Source organism: Phacochoerus africanus, chromosome 5 (assembly GCF_016906955.1).
Source record: "Phacochoerus africanus isolate WHEZ1 chromosome 5, ROS_Pafr_v1, whole genome shotgun sequence".
Taxonomy (NCBI): Eukaryota; Metazoa; Chordata; class Mammalia; order Artiodactyla; family Suidae; genus Phacochoerus; species Phacochoerus africanus.
In genome coordinates, this window is record NC_062548.1 from 6,295,637 (window position 1) to 6,316,334 (window position 20,698).

General features: G+C 46.9%; 2 protein-coding genes across 5 annotated transcripts in view; both read right to left on the bottom strand.

Annotated features, from left to right (window-relative positions):
• The window catches only part of INTS15 (integrator complex subunit 15), an 18,148-nt gene extending 13,897 nt beyond the window's left edge, over window positions 1-4,251 (bottom strand). Inside the window, exons 1-2 of one of the 3 annotated variants that reach the window (XM_047779492.1) lie at window positions 4,233-4,251; window positions 1,913-2,134 (exon numbers count right to left, since the gene is read on the bottom strand). In XM_047779492.1, coding sequence (XP_047635448.1) covers window positions 1,913-2,134; window positions 4,233-4,241 — 231 coding nt within the window. In that variant the 5' untranslated portion in view covers window positions 4,242-4,251. The other 2 variants (XM_047779491.1, XM_047779493.1) reach the window with 2 other exon arrangements.
• ZDHHC4 (zinc finger DHHC-type palmitoyltransferase 4) lies at window positions 4,147-18,007 on the bottom strand. 2 transcript variants are annotated; one of them, XM_047779496.1, is made up of 8 exons: window positions 17,928-18,007; window positions 17,268-17,461; window positions 16,286-16,408; window positions 15,416-15,489; window positions 14,776-14,954; window positions 11,999-12,124; window positions 10,353-10,597; window positions 4,412-4,758 (listed from the first exon to the last, which is right to left on the bottom strand). In XM_047779496.1, exons 3-8 carry the CDS (start codon window positions 16,400-16,402, stop codon window positions 4,468-4,470), a joined length of 1,032 nt encoding a protein of 343 aa, XP_047635452.1. In that variant the 5' UTR covers window positions 16,403-16,408; window positions 17,268-17,461; window positions 17,928-18,007; the 3' UTR covers window positions 4,412-4,467. The 2 variants fall into 2 exon arrangements, with proteins under 2 accessions (XP_047635450.1, XP_047635452.1); XM_047779494.1 differs by lacking the exon at window positions 17,928-18,007 and having other exon boundaries at window positions 4,147-4,758; window positions 17,138-17,461.
• Between the last annotated feature and the right edge of the window lie 2,691 nt (window positions 18,008-20,698).

Below are 20,698 nucleotides of genomic sequence, written 5' to 3' on the forward strand. Positions count from 1 at the left end.
ACAAGATGCTAAACTTGACTTCAGGAGGTTGTCAAAGAACAGAGGTAACCTTTTTCTCTGCCTTGATCATCTTGAATTATTATTGGTTGGAAAAATTAGATTTAGACATCAAAGAGGGAACGCTCAATTGTCGAAACCATTATCTTGACACAGTCAAGAAGGAATTCTTGGGAGGTTCCACTGTGGTGGAGCGGCGTTAAGGATCTGGTGTTGCAGCTGCAGCTTGGATTCAATCCCTGGCCTGGGAAACTCCATATGCTTTGGATTCAGCCGGAAAAAGGAAAAAAAAAGAAAAAAGAAAAAATGCTTTTTTTTGAAATATTCCTTTTTTAATATTCCTTTCCATCACGGTCTCTCCCAGGAGACTGGATCTCCCCCCTGTGCTACACAGGGGGACCTTACTGTTGATCCATTCTAAATGTCTAGTTTGTATCCACTAACTCCCAACTCCCCGGCCACCCCACCCTCCTGCCTCCCACCCCTTGGCAACCACAAGTTCCCTTCTCTACGTGTGCAAGTCTGCTTCCGTTTCGTCAATTGGTTTATCTGGGCCATATTTCAGACTCCACATTTAAGGGGTATCACAGGGAGAAAAATAATCTTGAGGTTAAATACAGCCCAAAAGATCAATTCGGATGCCTCAGAAATCAGAATGGGGACAATCAAGACACAGATTTTACTGATATTTACCTGTACACTACAAAAAACAATATATATATACATATATAGGTACATGTATATATACGTGTGTGTATGTACATATACTTTTTTATTTCTTTTGCCTACGCCCGCACATAGTATCTGGGCCAGGGATCAAACCTGCGCTATAGCAGGTCCTTAAACTGCTGAGCCACGAGGGATCTCTCGAATAACATTTACATAAACTGAAAAAACCCAAATGATTTCAAGTCCTTGGGAATGAAGCAGGTTTGAGAAACTGAATTAGTAAATTCTGTTAGCTTAGCTGAGGATGATATTAATCAACATTTTCGGTTAATAATTACTGTAAGTGGATTATCCATTTTTCAAAGATTTTCAGTAATGAAAAAGCAAAACATCTTCCAAAAAAACTATCTAATACAAAATCTACTATAAAAGTCCATTTTCCTTTGATATTTAAAAACACTCTAGAAGCTTTTTTTTTTAATCAAAGTATAGTTGATGCAAAAGGTGCCAGTAGAAGGCTCTCATGTCCTCATCCATTAGAAGAGCCATCAGCTTTGTTAATAGCACCCTGAAACAATTCACACGCTTAGTCATCTAACTATAAAAAACAAGCAAACGAGTTCCCATCATGGCTCAGCAGTAACGAACCCAAGAGGACTCCTGAGGACATGGGTTCAATCCCTGGCCTGCTCAGTGGACTGGGGATCCAGGGTTGCCATGAGCTGTGGTGTACGTTGCAGACGCAGCTCCAATCCCCAGTTGCTGTGGCTGTGGTGTAGGCCGGCAGCAGTAGCCTGGGAACCTAGCCTGAGAACTTGACCCCTAGCCTGGGAACTTCTATATGCCACAGCTGCAGCCCTATAAGCTAAAAGCAAAACAAACAAACAAGCAATGTCACAATCTGACATATAATGATCCTTAAAAAAAAAAAAAAATCCTATTTTTGAGGCTGTGTGCACAGCTGTTTCCGAAATCCTACCTTATTGTTTTCAACTAAGAAAAATAATCTGTCGCTTGTTCTGAAGATGGAACCTTTTAAAATTCACCTACCATTAAGAAACTACTGTTTTCCCAAGTATGGTGCTCACCTGTGAATATAGGTCTGGGTATCAGCAAACAGGGCAGTGAATCAAGGAGCTAACATGTGGAAAGGGCCCCTCTAGAAATCCAATGAAGTTAAAAATCCTGACAGTAAACCCCTCCTCAGAGACCCTCAAGAGAAGAGACTCTATTTCTAGAGAAGTACCTGGAGCCAAGAGGCTGCACACTCCAACACTGGGATTCGACACACAGCTACTGCCATGGAGACCAGTTTTCCCAACAAGCTCATCCTGTTGTCATCGGCTTTGTTCCCTTGGGGGCTGAAAAGGGATGAGAAGATAATCTGCCGGACAGAATCCTTGGTTTGCTCCTGGAAATAATTGCACATGATTTCAAGAAGTTGGAGCTCCTGAAGTGAATTCAATCTCTGCAAAACAAATCCAGGAGAAGCGATGACACATTTAGCCAATCTGTTCACACAGTAAAAACACAAAATACACTACTTTCCCCCGGGAATTGTTCACCTCTTTGAATCCCGGGTCCCCGGAGTGGAACTCTACTCTTAATCTCAGAGAATGTCACTCTATGTCATTACGCATCATCCGGGGGTGTTTTTAGATGACCTACTGCGGCTTAAGATCCTCCGTAACAGGTCTTTAAAGTCTCTTCCTTTTAACACCAAAGAGCCATGGCTGTCACACGCCCCGCAAAACGGAGCAAGGCCAAGCGCGAGAACGGAGCCCCTGATAGCAAGGGAGTGTGTGGTCTGGCCGATGCATGTCACCGGGAGGGGGAAAGGGAGCCCGAGTTGCTGATCCGGCCGCCCGCCGCACCTTGGGCTGCGCGCCGCGCTCCTTGGGCACCTGGAACACGAACTCCTCGAGCAGCTCCACGGGGCCCTTGTCCACGATGGGCAGCGGCGCGCTCTGCAGCTGGCTGCTAAAGTAGATGTCCAGGTGGTACAGCACCTCCTTGGCGGCGCTGAGCGCGTCGCGGCGCAGCAGCGAGTGACGGATGTCGCTCATGGTGCGGCCGCGGCGGCCCGGGGCGCCGGGAGCGCGTCGGGACTTCCGCCCCGGGCCCCGCGGTCGCGCCCGCCGCGGCGGAGACAAAGAGGTCGCGACCCGGACTCCACCCGCCGACCCCGTGCCTGGGCCGCGGCGCCCGCCCGCCCGCCGCTACCCGCTCGGGCTTGCTCAGGGGGCCATCGCCGGCGCCGGCGGCCAGCGGGCGCCCCGGCTGTGCGACTGCGGCGCTACCGAGAGCACTGGGAACCCGCCGCCGCTGAGCCGAACGGCGGCGGAAGACCGAGCGCGGCGACGGCGGCCCGCAGGGGCCAAGCGAAGGCGGGGGCGAGGGCCCGCCCTCGGCAGGGCGCCACCTGGCGGCGCGGCCCGCGGGCGCGGAAGGGGCCGCCCTGCGCCTGGGTTCCGCGCCGCCCCGCCGAGCTGGGGTGCCACACCCACCAGTGAAGGCCCCCGGGTCTTATCGATCCCGACTCCCGCAAGAACCGCCCGAGGCTCCCCTGGCTTCCTCTGCCTGGGGTTCAAAGCATGAGACTGCAGCGAGCTTTTCCAAGGACAGGGATGGGCAGCAGGGCCCTGGCTCAGGCCTCAGCCATTCGTCTTAAAGGTGAAGATTGCATCTCGTCTGAACTCACAGGACTGCAGTGACAGATAATGCAGCCTATCACAGAGTCCCTATTCCCCAGTCCCCTCCAGAGGCCCGGCCTAGCCTGGGAGAGCCATGGGAATCAGGTGTCCTGCTCCTGAGACTAAGACCGGAAAACCTAAAAACCCTCGGCACTTTCTATGAATCTCTTCCTGCCTTCATCCTCTGCAATCAATTCACTGGATGGTTAGTTTGGGATTTTAAAAACAGGGCGGAAATTACGTGAATGTGGCCGCAAGAGGCCAGTGGAGGGCGAGCAAGAAGCCACAGGAATATGCCTTCTGTAAAGGCCCATTGTGGCCTGAGGGTGGGCCTGGGTGAGGATGCTGGATGTGGTTAAGATGAAAAAGAGTCTAGGGGTGGGGGGGAGCCAAGGCCTTTCCCTGGGAAAGATGGAAAGGACATCAAAGAGGGCGCAGCCAAGAGCACCTCCAAGGCACTGAGGGCCTCCGGCCTGTCAGGGGACACAGCCCTAAGGCTCCTCCTGTCCAGGAGCCTAGCAGACCAGAGTCAGCTGGAACCTCTGAGAAGCCAGTGTTGATCCCCTTGGCACCAGGACTTCAGGGATGCTCCTATCCATCTGGCTGAGTGAGCAGAGGGTAAGCAAGCGGCATTTCTGCCACAGGATTTATCAGCCTGGCACCTGGCAGGGATGGAGCCCTCAGCGGACACTAGTTTTCTTTTCCCCTCCTTAGCCACTGAAAGCCGATTCCTAAGTATAGCAGAAACGAGGAAAAAACCCAAAAACCAATGCTTAGAAAGCATACATATGTATAAATAATGTAGACTATATTTAAAAGGCAGTAACACTCTCCCACCCACCCCCCTTTTTTTTCCACTTTTCAGGGCCGCACCTGTGGCATATGGAAGTTCGCAGGCTAGGGGTCCAATCGGAGCTGTAGCCACCGGCCTACACCACAGTCACAGCAACGCCAGGTCTGAGCCGTGTCTTCAACCTACACCACAGCTCACGGCAACGCCGGATCCTTAACCCACTGAGCGAGGCCAGGGACCGAACCCACGAGCTCAGGGATATTAGTTGGGTTCGTTAACCACTGAGCCACGAAGGGAACTCCACTCTTCCCATTCTTATTTCTTCTTCCTTTCATAATGTGCAGCAGCAGGTAGAAAGATCTCCTGAAGGTTGCTCCAAAGCCCACGGCAGTACGTGTTCCGGTAAACCCGGGGCTCTGCTGATGGGGGCCGGGCCATGTGGGGGCAATGCTGGCACCAGGCCCGGTCGCCTCGGTACCACTCGTTCGTGGTCTGGTTGGTGGCAGCCAGGTAGAGAGCAAAGCACAGGTAGCCCCCCAGGAGGAAGCTCAGCACCATGACAAAGCCCAGAAGGAAGACGATCCTCGGGAAGGTCAGGAACAGGTACTGGGGACGAAGAGGAAGCAGCACGTTAGGCAGCTCGGCTGTGACACGCGGCAGGGCCAGCACCCACCAGCCGCGGTCTGATCCACACATCTGCCTCCCCAGCTCCACCTCCGCACACATCCGACCCAGCGACCGCCAGTCAGAACCATCAACGGCCCGGCAAGAAATCCTACTACGTACAGGAGTCTCACATGGGATAAGTGCAGTATGTACAGAGAAGGAAATGGGAGAGGCAGGATCCTCTGCCGGTTAGCTGTTTACAGAGTAAACCGAGAAATAAATGTAGATCTTAGTTCACGCGTTAACGTGAAGTCCAGGTGGACAGAAGAGATCATTTTCTCTGAAAACAATCGGACCACAGAAATATGGGGACAGGGGTATTCACTGTAGCACTGATTTTGTGTGTGTGTGTGCTTTGTCTTTTGAGGGCCACACCCACGGCATTTGGAGGTTCCCAGGCTAGGGGTCCAATCAGAGCTGTAGCTGCCGGCCTACACCACGGCCACAGCAACACAGGATCCGAGCCCAATCTGCGACCTACACCACAGCTCAGGGCGACTCTGGATCCTTAACCCACTGAGCGAGGCCAGGGATCGAACCCACAACCTCATGGATACTAGTTGGGTTCGTTAACCACGATGGGAACTCCCACTGTAGCACTGATTTTAACAGTCCCTCTTTCTGAAAGAAACAAGTTTAATACCCATCTACGGAGTGGCTCCATCACGGTGCAGTGGAAATGAATCTGACTAGGAAACATGAAGTTGCAGGTTCGATCCCTGGCCTCGCTCAGCGGGTAAAGAATTCGGTGTTGCTGTGAGCTACGGTGTAGGTCACAGAGGCGGCTCGGATCCTTCATTGTGGCTGTGGTGCTGGCCAGCAGCTGTAGCTCCGATTGGACCCCTAGCCTGGTAACCTCCATATGCTGCAGGTGCGGCCCTAAAAAGCAAAAAAAAAAAAAAAAAATCCATCCACGAGGAAGAGAAAGATGCTGGACAGTCATATGATGGAACAATAAGGAGACATTACAATGAGATCAATGTCTGTGTACTAATGTGGGAAAGATGTTGGTGATATATTGCCCAATGAGAAAGACAAGATGCAAAAAATCACCATGGAATCCTATTTATATAAAAACAAAAGAAATTCAATGAAGGCGTATGGTATATATACACAGAAGGAAAAAAGCATTAAGTACACACACCAAACTCTACCAACGGTTGCCTCTGGGGAGTGAAACTGTTGGGAGGGGAGGGCCATCACTCCCAGCTTTCACTTCAGTGGTTTTGCAAAATGTTTTCAAGTTTCTTTTTCCCCAGCTTTACTGAGATGTAACTGACATATAATATTGCGAAAGTTCAAGGTGTACCACGTACCACATAAGGACTGCGTATCAGCTCATTAGTTAACACATCTGTCACCTTACAGAGTTACAATGTGTGTATGTGTGTCTGGTGAGAGTGCTTAGGAGCAAGTGTGGAATAGACAGCAAGCGCTGGTAACTATGTTGCGGTGCCTGCCGGGACTCCAGGACTCACTCATCTTCCCGCGGGACTCTGTACCCTCTGACTGCCTTTACTTATTTTTCCCATCACGCCCCCCTCCCCATTTCATTTTAAACTGTTCTGGACCCCTTGCATTTTTTTTTTTTTTTTTTTGCTTTTTAGGGCCACACTTGAGGCATATGGAAGTTCCCAGGCTAGGGGTTGAACTGGAGCTACAGCTGCCGGCCTACGCCACAGCCACGGCATCAGATCCGAGCCAGGTCTGAGACCTACACCACACCTCACGGCAACGCCAGATCCTTACCCCACTGAGCAAGGCCAGGGATCGAACCTGCCAGTTCACGGTTCCTAGTCGGATTCGTTTCCCCTGCACCACAATGGGAACTCCCACTTGGATTTTTACAAACCATTTTTTATGACAGACAAAATAAAGATGTTTGAAAGAGTTCAGTATTTTTTAAAGTTAGCAGAAGAGAAGCAGATATTTACCAAAATTATTTATTTATTTATTTATTTTCGTCTTTTTTTTTTTGCCTTTTCTAGGGCCACTCCCATGGCATATAGAGCTTCCCATGCTAGGGGTCCAGTTGGAGCTGTTGCCACTGGCCTACGCCAGAGCCACAGCAACTCGGGATCCGAGCCGCGTCTGTGACCCGCACCACAACTCACAGCAATGCCAGATCCTTAACCCACTGAGCAAGGCCAGGGGTCGAAACCGCAACCTCATGATTCCTAGTCGGATTTGTTAACCACTGAGCCATGACGGGAACTCCACCAAAATTCTTGATGGGGGAGTATTTTCTAACTGAAGTTACAAAGAAAAGAGATGTGATGAGGAAAAATGTCTAAATATTTTTATACAAACACACACACAAATAGAAAACAGAACAAGAAAGAACTACCATTACAATACAGACTTTCGATCAAAAGTTATCCTAATATCAAATAGATAAACAAAAGATATAACTCACGGAGTTCCTGTCGTGGCGCAGAGGTGAACGAATCTGACTAGGAACCATGAGGTTGCGGGTTCGATCCCTGGCCTTGCTCCGTGGGTTAAGGATCCGGCGTTGCCGTGAGCTGTGGTGTGGGTCACAGATGCGGCTCAAATCCCGCATTGCTGTGGCTCTGGCGTAGGCTGGCAGCTACAGCTCTGATTCGACCCCTAGCCTGGGAACCTCCATATGCCGTGGGAGCGGCCCTAGAAAAGGCAAAAGGCCAAAAAATAAAAAATAAAAATAAGACATAACTCACAAATAAGTGACAAAGAAAGTAATCAAAAGCAAAGAAAGGAGTGCTTGCTGTGGCACAGTGGGTTAAGAATCAGGTCGCTGGCGCGGTGCAGGTTCAGTCCCCGGCCCAGTGCAGTGAGTTAAAGGATCCAGGGTTGCTGTACCTGTGGTGTATGTTGCAGCTGCAGTTAGGATTCAATCCCTGGCCCAGGAAATTGCATTGTGCTGCAGGTACAGCCATTTAAAAATAATAATAATAAGAGTTTAAAAAAGATGCAGGTTTTAAGACTATTGTATGTTTTCCTATATGAAGACAATATCTTTAGTTCCTATAGTCTAAGTGCTTTTCTTACAATGGGAATTGAATTTTGTGAAAGGCTTTTCATTTTTATTTATTTTATTTTTGTTTTTTGCCTTTTCTGGGGCTGCTCCTGTGGCATATGGGAGGTTCCCAGGCTAGGGGTCAAATTGGAGCTGTTGCTGCCAGCCTACACCACCACAGCCACAGCAATGCGGGATCCTAGCTGTGTCTGCAACCCACACCACAGCTCACGGCAACGCCGGATCCTTAACCCACGGAGCGAGGCCAGGGATCGAACCCGCAACCTCATGGTTCCTAGTCGGATTCGTTCACCACTGCGCCACAGCGGGAACTCCAAGGCTTTTTAGCATCTAGAGAAACAGTCATGTCATTGTTCCTTATACTTAATAACGCTGTATAAAGTATTCAATGATTTCCCAATACTGAACCAAACCTGCATTCAGGTAATGCATCCCAATTGCTCATTTTACTTTCTTTGAAACAAAAAAGAAACAAACAAACAAAAGAACCACTAAAGGAGCTATATAACAAAAAGACTGCTCATAAGCAACTGGCTATAAATGAAATAGAAATCTCATATCAATCAAATGAGTCTTTAAAAAAAAGGCTTCAGCTTTTACATTATGGTAAATTAATTTTTGAAAAGCTGTCAAAACAATTCAATAAGCAAAAAATAGCCTTTTCAATAAATGATACTGAAACAACATATCCACAAACTAAAGAATAAAGGTGTAACCCTACCTAACACAATATGTAAAAAGTCACTCAGCGTGAACAAAGACCTAAATGTAAGAGCTAAAATTATAAAACACTTTGAGAATATTTAACTGTAACTCTTCATGATCTTGGATTAAGCAATCATTTCTTGGCTATGACACTAACACAAAAGCAACAAAAAATAAACTGAACATCAAAATTAAAAATTTCTGTGTTTCAAAGAAAACTAACCAAGAAATGAAAAGACAACAAACAGAATGGGAGAAATATTTATAAGTCATGTACCTGATAAGGGCCAAGTGTCCAGAATATAAAAAGAGCTCTTGAAGTTCCTGTCACGGTGCAGTGGAAACGAATCCAACTAGGAACCATGAAATTGTAGGTTCAATCCCTGGCCTTGCTCAGGGGGCTGGGGATCCGGCATTGCCGTGAGCTGTGGTGTGGGTTGCAGACTTGGCTCGGATCTGGCATTGTTGTGGCTGTGGCACAGGCTGGTGGCTACAGCTCTGATTCGACCCCTAGCCTGGGAACCTCCATGGGCCGCAGGTGCAGCCCTAGAAAAGACATACACACAAAAAGTGAGCTTTTTCTTCTCCAAAGAAGATATACTAACGGCCAATAAAAACATGAAAAAAAGCTCAACATCATTAGTCATTAGGACAAATGCAGATCAAACCACAATAAGGTATCGCTTCATGCCCATAAAATGGCTATAGTAAAAAAAAAAAAACAAAAAAACAGATAATAAGTATTGATAAGGATGTGGAGAAATTAGAACCTTCATAAATTGCTGGTGGGAATGCAAAAGATGCAAATGTTTTGGAAATCAGCCAGGTAATTCCTCAATGATTACAACGGAATATTATTTAGCCATAAAAAGGAATGTAGCAGTGATTCATGCTACAACATAAATGAGCTTTGAACATATGGTAAGTGAAAGAAACCAGCTCAAAGGCTACACAGTGTATGATTCCATTTATGTAAATGCCCAGAAAAGGTAAATCCATAGGACAGAAAGTAAATTAGTGGTTGCCAGGGTCTAAGTTAAAAGGAAGGAGGAGTGACTGACTGATTATGAAAAAGAGTGTCGTTTTGGGATGATAAGATGTTCTGAAATTAGGCAGTGGTGATGGTTACATGACTATGTGGATATATTAAAACCACTGAAATTTTTTTTTTAGGCCACACTCATGGCATATGGAAGTTCCCAGGTTAGGGACTGAATCTAAGCCTCAGCTGCAACCTACGCTACAGCTGTGGCAACGTCAGATCCTTAATCCAGTATGCCAGGCCAGGGATGGAACTGCCGCCTCTGCAGCACCATGAGCCACCACAGAGACAATACCAGGTCCTTAACCCAGCAGGCCACAGTGGGAACTCCAAAAACCACAGAATTTTATGGTATGAGAATTACATAGCAACTTTTTAAAATTATATATGAATTTTTTCTAAAGGAATGCCCTCATTTGTTTTCACTGAGAAGACAAATGTCCTTTTTCCATTTTTTTTTTTTTCTTTTTAGGGCCACACTGCAACATATGGAAGTTTCCAAGCCAGGGTCGAATTGGAGCTGCAGCTGCCAACCTACATGACAGCCACAGCAATGGAGAACCTGACCCGTGTCCGCGACCTACACCACAGCTCATGACAATGCCGGATCCTTAACCCACTGAGCAAGGCCAGGGATCAAACCCACGTCCTCATGGATACTAGTCAGGTTCATTAGCACTGAGCCACAACGAGAAGTCCTTTTTCCAGTTCTGAAACCTGACCTCAGAAACATACAGCCCACAACACAATTACTTGATAATTAATTACCTGAATGAGAAAGACAGTGTCGACAACCTGCGAGCGTCCAAGGTCATCAATGTAAGTCTCCAGGTACAAGTCTGACCCCATCACCAACCGGACCAGAAACACGGTGCTCACCACGGCCATGGTGGCAGCCGAGGCCGTCAATGTCAAGAGGTAGAAGAGGAAGTACCTGGTGTTCCAGGCTCCGATGCAATTGTTCACCCACACACAGTGGTGGTCAAAACGGTGCACGCACCGGTTACACACACCTGCAAAGAAACGGGGCGGGGGGTGGGGGCACAGCTGCGAGCTGACTCCTGATAACAGCCCCAGGCAGACCTAGAGGGGGTCCCACCCACGGACACCAGCAGCACGAGCTAAGGAAACAGTGGCTGCTACCAGCACACTCTCGGAACTGCAGGGTCCAATACAGAAGCCCCAGGCCACGTGAAATGTGGCTACAAGAAAAGCCTGGACGAATGCTTTGTGACATTTATAATTTCATAGCTGTTTTTCCACGTATGTAACCCTCCAGTGAGCTCACTAACACTGAGATGACAGTAGTGAGTGAACTCACCTTGGAAGGACCTAATTTTAATACCGATGCTTTTGCTTAAAGTCAAATCACTTTTTCTGACAAAGATGAACATTATGTCAATGCAGATGTGGATACTAAAGGAAAATGATCTTTCAGTACTGATTTAGCCACTGAAAAACTTTTAAGAATGTCTAAAAGAGCCTGGTTATGTGAATCTGCTCTTCCAACTGTAAAGTGTATGCAATCTAAATACAGATCAAGTATTTCCAATAAAAACTTAGTGTCTCGGAGTTCCCGCTGTGGCGCAAGGGAAACGAATCCAACTAGTAACCATGAGGTTGCAGGTTTGATCCCTGGCCTTGCTCAGTGGGTTGGGGATCCTGCAATGCTGTGAGCTGTGACATAGGTTACAGACACAGCCCGGATTCTGCATTGCTGTGACTGTGGTGTAGGCTGGCAGCTGTGGCTCCAATTCGACCCCTAGCCTGGGAACCTCCATGAGCCGCCAGTGCAGCCCTAAAAAAGAGATAAAAAAACCCCACAGAATTTAGTGTCCTAATTGAGTTGTGCTGTAAATATAAGATACATATAGAATTTCGAGGAATTATACGAAAAAGGAATATAAACTATCCATTGAACTGTATTTTTACATTGCTAATGTTAAAATGGTATTTTAAATAGGTTAAACAAAACACATAATTAAAATTAATTTTGCCTCTCTTTTACTTTTGCAATGGGGCTACTCAAAAATTTAAAATCACACATGTGGCTCGTTTCTCTTGGACAGGACTAATCCAGAATCCTGTCCACTCTGCAAAGCAGTAGGCCCTAGCACAACTAAAGTCTGCAACCACAACACCCCACAGAAAATCTCTTGGGCAGCAAGCTCTCCATGTGGCCAAGGGCGGGCTGTTTGGCCCAGAGCCAAAGGTTGCCCACTACACAAGAACATAAGGCTTCACCTCCAGGCACCTCAAACCACTATCTAGCCCCTACTGGCAGTGGCCGCCTCACGTCTGGGGGTCAAAGGGCCCTGCTCCTGGATTTACGTAGCGTTCCCTCGCAGACGAAGGACGAAGCCCACGTGTCTGCCGTGCGAGGGCAGAGCTGGAGCGGCCAGAGCCGGACTCACTGCAGTGCTTGGATCGTGCTGGTTTCCTCAAATCGCAAGTAGAGCAGCTCACGTTCTTCGGGAACATCACTTCATCAAATTCGTAAACCCGAAGAAACACCGATTCATTTTCTTTTGTTATTGCACCTGCAAAAAGGAAGGACAAAAGTCAGTTTTGAGCAATACAGTGGACGGGATGTTCAAACAATCTGTCCTGGGAGTTCCCGAGGTGGCTCAGTGGTTAACGAATCCGACTAGGAACCATGAGGTTGCGGGTTTGATCCCTGCCCTTGCTCAGTGGGTTAAGGATCCGGCGTTGCCGTGAGCTGTGGTGTAGGTCGCAGATGCGGCTCGGATCCTGCGTTGCTGTGGCTCTGGCGTAGGCCGGTGGCTACAGCTCCGATTCGACCCCTAGCCTGGGAACCTCCATATGCCGCGGGAGCGGCCCAAGAAATAGCAAAAAAAAAAAAATCTGTCAAAACACAATCACAACCGCTACATTTAATTCATTTGTTATTAAATGATTTACTAAATAATTTTTTTTACTAAAAAATTCATTTTTTAACTTTTATTTTTTGCTTTTTAGGGCTGCACCCACGGCACAGGGAAGTTCCCAGGCCAGGGGTCCAATTGGAGCTGCAGCTGCCAGCCTACACCACAGCCACAGCAATGCAGGATCCGGGCTGTGTCTGTAACCTATGCCACAGCTCACAGCAATGCAGGATCCTTGACCCACTGGAGCGAGGCCAGAGATTGATCCCGCATCCTCATGGATACTAGTCGGATTAGTTTCTGCCTGTGCCACAACGGGAACTCCCATAATTTATTTTTTAAATCAACAACTTCATTCAGATAATATTCATAACCTCAACTCACCTATTTAGAGTGGACAGTTCAATGGCTTTTATAGTCACAGAGCTGTACAATCCTCACCACCATAAGCAACACCCCAGAAATATTCGCATCACCCCAGAAAGAAATCCGAGCACAGTCCCTCTCCATTTCTCTCTCATCCCACAGCCCCTGGCAACCATGGGTCTCCATTCTGTCTCTCTGGATTGGCCTTTTTTGGGATACTTCTTATAAGTGGATTCATACAATATGTGGTCTTTTGTATCTGGCTTCTTTCATTCACCATAATGTTTTCAAGGCTCATCTGTGTTACAGCATTCAAAAGTACTTCGTTCCTTCTTATTGCTGAATAGCGTTCCATCAAATAGGTAGATCATATTTTATCTACCTGTTCATCAATTAATGGACACTTAGTCCTTCAAGGATAGAAAAGGTCAAAAGTAAAAGGATGAAGAAAAGAAAAACAAGCAAGTATCAATCAAAAAATATGTGGAGTTCCCATTGCGGCTTAGGGGTTAACGAGCCCAACTAGCATCCATGAGGATGCAGTTCGATCCCTGGCCTCACTCAGTGGATTAAGGATCCGGCCACGCTGTGAGCTGTGGTGTAGGTTGCAGATGCGGCTCAGATCCCAAGTTTTTGTGGCTGTGGTGAGGCCAGCAGCTGTAGCTCCAATTGGACCCCCAGCCTAGGAACCTCCATATGCTATAGGTGCGGCCCTAAAAAAATAAAAAGACAAAAAATTTTTAAAAAGGGGTAATAAGGGAGTTCCCACTGTGGCTCAGAGGTAACGAACTCAACTAGCATCCATGAGGACGCGGTTTGATCCCTGGCCTCGCTCAGTGGGTTAAGGATCCGGAGTTGCCGTGAGCTGTGGTGTAGGTCGAAGACTCAGCTCAGATCCCGAGTTGCTGTGGCTGTAGAGTAGGCTGGCAGCTGCAGCTCTGATTCTACCCCTAGTCTGGGAACTTACATTGCCGTCATGGGTGCAATCCTATAAAGACAAAAAAAAAAATAGTGTAATAATATTAACATCAGACAAAGGAGACTTACGAGCACAGAGTATTACTAGTAATGAAGAGGCTTGCTCTATTTTGAAAAGTGACTCAAGAGATAATACTAACTCTAAACTTGAATACATCTGAGTGCGTATAACTATTACACACACTCATGTATGTAATAGCTTCAAAATCCATAAAGGAGAAAGTCTGTCTAATCTACCATCAGAATGAGCTCACATACCTCTCTAGTTGGCCAAAAAAACCAAAAAATTAGTATGAATATACAAGATCTGAACATAATTAACATCCTGATCTGATGGATTTATATGGTTGTCTGTACCCAAAACCTAGAAAACATACCCTCTTTTCAAGCACATATGGATCATTTACAGAAATTGACCACATGCCAGGGCATAATGCAAATATCAGAACAATTTTACTTACTTATTTTTAGGGCCACACCCACCGCAAATGGAAGTTCCCGGGCTAGGGGTGGAATCGGACCTGCAGCTGCTGGCCACAACCACAGCCACATGGGATCCGAGCCACGTCTGCAACCTACACCACAGCTCATGGCAACACGAGATCCCTGACCCACTGAGCAAGGCCAGGGATCGAATCCACATCCTCATGGATACTAGTCGGATTCTCTTCCACTTCACCACAACGGGAACTCCTCATAACAATCTTAAAAAGGAGAGTATCAGACAGACTGCAAGCTCAGTATGTAACACAATGAAGTAAAAGTATTTAAATAGTTGTAAGTAATCTGTGGCACAATGAAGAAAAAAATAAAATTGGAAAACATTCAAAACTGAAAGATCATGCAAACCCCTACATATCAAGTTTTTGGCAACGTCCTCAGAAGGATCGCTACTTGACAGTAGCCCTATCAGTAAGACAGTTCTACTGTCACCTCTTTCTATACTAAGAGCCTCCACTTACCAGGGTCTGTTACGCAAGTTAGGGCAAAAAAAACCAGGTTGATAATCAGCAGCAGGTAAGGCAGAAAAAGGTAGTACAAGGAGAACTCCAGCTCTTGACAGAGGCCGAATATTTCCCAGGTGTATTCAGTATAAACCATTCCTTGCAAGACGAGATGCAGGATAACAAAGGTGTGGTTTCTGAAAGGAGACAGGTACATGACTTGTCCACAGGGGCTTCTCTGTGAAGAAGTCACACCATACTACGGAAGGGAACCAAGGAACAACCACTTCCTTTGGGCTTGAGATAATAGTAAGAATTACAAAGAAATCTAGTGAGACATTTTGCATGCCGCCTACAACAGAGTAAGTACTCAGCAAATGTTATCTACTGTCATCATCCATAATCTTTGCTGGGAATTGAAGTCTCGGCATCAGTGTTTATTTCCTTCTACAGAAATGCGTGTCCATACTTTCTCATTCCTTAAATATTGCTATTTAAAATTAGATATGTCAAAAGCCTGGAGACAAAAGGCAGATTATCTGCGAATAGAGGTTCTGAACCCTGGACGCCTGATCCCTCCTGCACCCTTCCTTCCCTGTACCATGCTGGAAATCGAAATAGAAAAGAAGGTAATATTTAAACTCTGAAGTATAAATACCGTGTATGGAAGAGGTAATGAAGCAATCGCAGCAAGGCTCTCTGAACGCATTCTGGAATTAGATAGGAAAATATCTGGAAAAGAAGAAATGAAAGAGTCGGTTTCATTTCTCATTCCCCCCACTTCTCAACAAATTAGATGCTTCCCTTTCAGCCGGCAATACTGGAGATATTAAGGTGCGTTTCTGCACAGGAGTAGAGAAGAGATTTAAGGGAGAAGAAAGAGAAGGGCTTCCCTCAGCTGGCCTTCCTGTGATGCCAACTCCTTCATTTCCATCCTGACCCCAAACAAGGCACCAAGTTGGGATCTTCAAGCAAAGGGAGGTGAGCAGAAGGGATGGATAAGGTGATGCTAATGCGAACCGTTCAGGTAAACTTCCCTGCCGTGGGTTCAATCCTAGGTTCCGGAGTCCACCTCCAGACCACTGGGCATTAACCCAGGCGCCTCCCGAGCCAATCCCGTCCCAAGGCTGCTCACCCCAATTCTGCTCACTTTGATCCCTGGAGGAGTGTGGGCAGCGCTGTGTTTCCTGCTCATACAACCCCCAGTTTTACCCATTGGGCCCCTCCAGGCAGACACCGCCCACAACCATGCCCAATTACAGGCATCAAAGCCACAGAAAAGCAGCCAATCGTGAGAATGCTATCTTCTCTCAAGGTATCATCAAAACATTACTTTCAACAGTAACAAAATAAAAACAGAAAGACTTTCAAATATTCCACAATTCTCACAAGTGAAAGAACAAGCGAACAAATAAATAAAAATGAAAAAAATTTTTAAATCTTTTGTTGTTGTTGTTCTGACAGAAAACTGGTGAGCCTTGGAAACTGGTGGTATTCCAGTCCCGTGGTCTCTAAGCATCACTGTTACCTGTGCTCCTCCTCTGACCAGGCCTTTCAAGCAATGGATTTTCGAGCAGATGCAAACTGTAATAACACCAATTACCAACAAAGCCAGGTAGAACAAGAAGAGAAACAAAAAGTCCATCCTGGGCTACAAAGGAATAGAAAGAGTGTGACTACTACTGAGGGTTATATTCCAACACATATTCTCAGATATCAATTTCCTAAATGGCTCCCCAAACAATTCACCAGCCTTCAAGCACACACTGTCGGAGTTCCCGTCGTGGCTCAGTGGTTAACCAATCTGACTAGGAACCATGAGGTTGCGGGTTCGATCCCTGGCCTTGCTCAGTGGGTTAAGGATCCAGCGTTGCCGTGAGCTGTGGTGTAGGTTGCAGACATGGCTTGGATCCTGCGTTGCTGCAGCTCCGATTGGACCCCTAGCCTGGGGACCTCCATATACCGCGGGAGCAGCCCCAGAAAAGGGAAAAAAAAAAAAAAAAAAACACACACTGTCAATGGGGCTTCCCAGCTGGTCCTCCTTCAAAAGTTTCCTAATCAAACCACTGTGGTCTGCTCTGCAGCATCTCCTGCCTGAAAATACCAACATTTGAGGGGAATAATATGCAAAATGCACTTGCCTCCCCTGCTCCATCAATAAATCATTCTTTTACTTTCCCAAATATAAATATTCTCAAGGACCTTGATGCAAAATGTACCCCTAAAGAATTTGCTGACGATACTATTGGAAGAAGCATCCACTAGGGGCAGTCAGAGGCCCACAGCCAGAATAAGGCATGGCGTCCCAAAAAACATCCTTCCAGGAAGGGGACCACAACAATCCAGCATCACCCACAGGGACCAAGGCCAACACACAGACCTGTGTTAATAAGCTGGAAACGGTTACTTTTGGCCTTAGCAAATATTCTGGGAGGGACTTCCAACTGAGATAGCTAAACTTAAAAACTCTTCATGAGATAAGATAGGAAACAAAGAGCAGCAATTCTCACGAGGTGATTCAGGATCCCCAGCCTATGTATTTATTTTGTTTGCATAGCTTTCAGCCGGCAGTTCGGACATTCCTCCTTCGAACATTCACTGAGAATTCAAATGGCATCTCCTCTTGTGCAGCGGCGTACGCCTGGCACAACAGGTGGCACCCAAAACTTCAGGAGACATGATTCCTCTAGGAGACTGGATCGGGCTGCAGAGACATCAATTCGACACTCACATAACGTGACAGGCTAGGAGTCAGGGGCTGAATACAGTGTGGACAAGAATCTGGAAGTTGCGGGGGGGGGCGCTGTTGAGACCCCGCAAGGTGAACAGAGTTATGAGATTTCGAGTGGAAAAGCTAATTGGGAGCTTTTGGATCTCTGGTGTTTATTCCTATGCCTGAGGAGTTCCCGCTGGGGACCCAACAGAAAGGCATTTCCAAGGATACTCTTGGTCCGAAGATCCCAGCAGGTGGGCCTGGCCCGTGCTTCCCCGGGGAGCTGGAACCCGGACGGGTGAGAAAAGATTACGCGGAACACTGGAGGTGTTCGGGCGCCGGGCGGGGCGAAGGCGGAGCTGCAGCCCCACACAAAAGAGGGAAGGGCGGGTCAGACAGGGAGACCAACCCCCCTGAGCCAGCAGGGGTACCTAAAAGCTAGCAGAGGCGGACTTACCGCCGGGATCCGCCAACTGCCAACTGCACCCCGCCAGCGCCTCTAGGGCGCGTCCCCAGACTTCCGGCGGAATCGTGACGTCACACGCGACGCTTGGGGGGGAGTCTAGCCCGACTTCCGGTGGCACGCCGCGGAGGGCTGTGGGGCGGGGCCTGCCGCGTTCGTCCCGCCCCTTCGACGCTTCCCGCTGGGGCACCTCCAGACCGCGGTCAGGTGTGACCGCTGGGAGGTCCAGTTTTACAGAACTGTTGCTGGGAGTCTTCTAAAAAGATTGTCATGGGCCTGTGTGGCGAGGACGCCGAGGTTGTGGAGCGGAAGATGCCGCCCAGCGGCCTGGGTAGAGCCCAGTCAGAGCCCGGCTCCTAGCCGAGCAGGGGCCCGGGCGGCCCAGAGCGGGCACATTTGCGGGGCTCGGACACTGTCTTCGTGGTGAACAGCTTGCTTTGCGTTCTGCCAGTCACACCGCTGGGATGTGTCCGAACCGTCCCAGTGTCTTCACTCCTGCTGTCTCGGAACAGCTGTGAACATACTGCTCCTGGGAGCAGGACAATCGCTTGACTCCAAACCTGGGGAATAAGAGAGAGGGCTGTTGAATGATAGTTGAACCTAGAGTGAGAAGAGCTGCTTCCACACATAGCCTTGAGGAGTCCCCTGTGGGGTGTTCATATGCCCCGAACGCCTCCGAATCTGCTGAGACCACCTATTCTCAAAGGCCTCTGAACAGCTGCTTGTAACTGAGCCAGGCCAGTCCTCCCTTTGAGAGGAAATGTCTGATCTCCAAACACGAGCATTAAAGCGCCCCGCTCTTCCTGTTTTTTTGCTGCCTACCCCAGCTTCTTAAGTCCTTTTTTAAAAGCATACCAACCTGGGCACCTTCTGATACATTAGGTAAAAGGCCTGCATGAACTTGTGGACACAGAACTGAAAAACAAAAAGCAAAAACCAGAAAATGTGATACCACCAGGGAACCCTGTGGTTATGGATGGAACCTCATCACCTATTCAGAGGGGCTGGATTTCATCGTGTCTCAGCTGATCTTCACCCTGCTGGTTAATTCTGAGCTGGTGGTTAAGTATTTTGATTAACTTTCTTCACTCATAAATGCAGAACTTTATTTTTATCCCCATTTGTTTTTCTCTGGATGGTTTCAGTTGAGCCTAACTTTAAATCTTGGTTGGTCCCCTAGGATATTTTGTGCTGGGCCACTTTTCTTTCATTTTTAAAAATGTATGCAACTAATGCGATATTATGTTCTCCTGGTAAGAGTCAAACTATATGAAACAAAACCAGAATCTCCCTTGACCATCACTCCTTCCGAATCTCAGCCCCTTGACAGAATTAATCATTTAGTGTGTATCTCCCAACACTTTTACACATTTCTATATATGTACTTATTCAAGACATGTATTTAGTACCGGTATATGCCATGCACTCTTTTAGGCACTGGAACATAGCAATAAAACAGATAAAAATCTCTGAGCTTCAGAGCTTACATTCTTGTGTAAATATACGAATATACAGTTTATTGGTTACCAAAACGGAATTATTTTATACATAGTGGTTCTACGTCTTGCTTTATTTTTTGCACCCAACAATATGTCTTGGTGGTTTTTCCACACCACTACATATAGATCTATGATACTGTGTTTATCTCATTATATGCATTTCATTATTTAACTGAGCTGTAACTCAGCTGTCAGGGTCCAAACTCAAGGGCCTACAGGGGATTTGCAGATAGCAAACCAGTAAAGTGACAATGTGGAGCAGGTGTGTTTTGTCCTAAGCGGAAGTAGATATTTATACAGACCCAAAGGATTGTTCACTTGAATTCCAGTGTTTTAGGAGTATTTGAAAAAATCTAGATTTTTATGACATAAATCTAATTTCCGTTGGCAACTAATTCAAGATTATGAAACACCATTCCAGTTAAACACAACACACCTGCAGGACAAATTTAGTCCATGGGCTGCCAGTTTGCAACCTTTAATATAATTTCCTATTACTAAACATTTCGGTTAATTTCAGTTTCTACTGTCACAAACAGGGCTGCAGTGGAAATACCTCCCTGACTTCATCACCCACAAATAGGTCTATTTTTCTAGGACAGCTACAGGAAGTAGAATTTCTGGGCCACAGAATACATGGGCATTTTTAATTTTAATAAATACTACTAAATTGCACCTCGGCTACACATGTGTGAGAGAGCCCATTTCTCCAAACCCTTGGCAATATTTAATAGATCAGTTCCTTTAATACATACATTCTGATGAGTGAACTGGCATTTTATTTATTTATTTACTGAACACACACTTATGTAAGACTTGTGTTCCCCAGGTACTAAGTAGTTTAAAATATCATTTAATCTTTATAGTAACTTTAGGGGATTATTGTTATTATACCACTCTTATAAGTGAGGAAATAGAGGCATAGAGAAGTGAAAATTTTTCCTAGGATCGTAGAGTTAGAAAGTATTAGAGCCACAGGGCTTAAAAATCAGTGTTCTTGAGGGAGTTCTGGTTGTGGCTCAGCAGAAACGAATCTGACTGGTATCCATGAGGATGCAGGTTTGATCCCTGGCCTTGCTCAGTTTGTTAAGGATCCAGTTGGGAGTTCCTGTCATGGCGCAGCGGAAACAAATCTGACTAGGAGCCATGAGCTTAAGGGTTCGATCCCTGGCCTCGCTCAGTTGCTGTGAGCTGTGGTGTAGGTTGCAGACGGGGCTCAGATTTGGTGTTGCTGCGGCTGTAGCCTAGGCCAGCGGCTACAGCTCT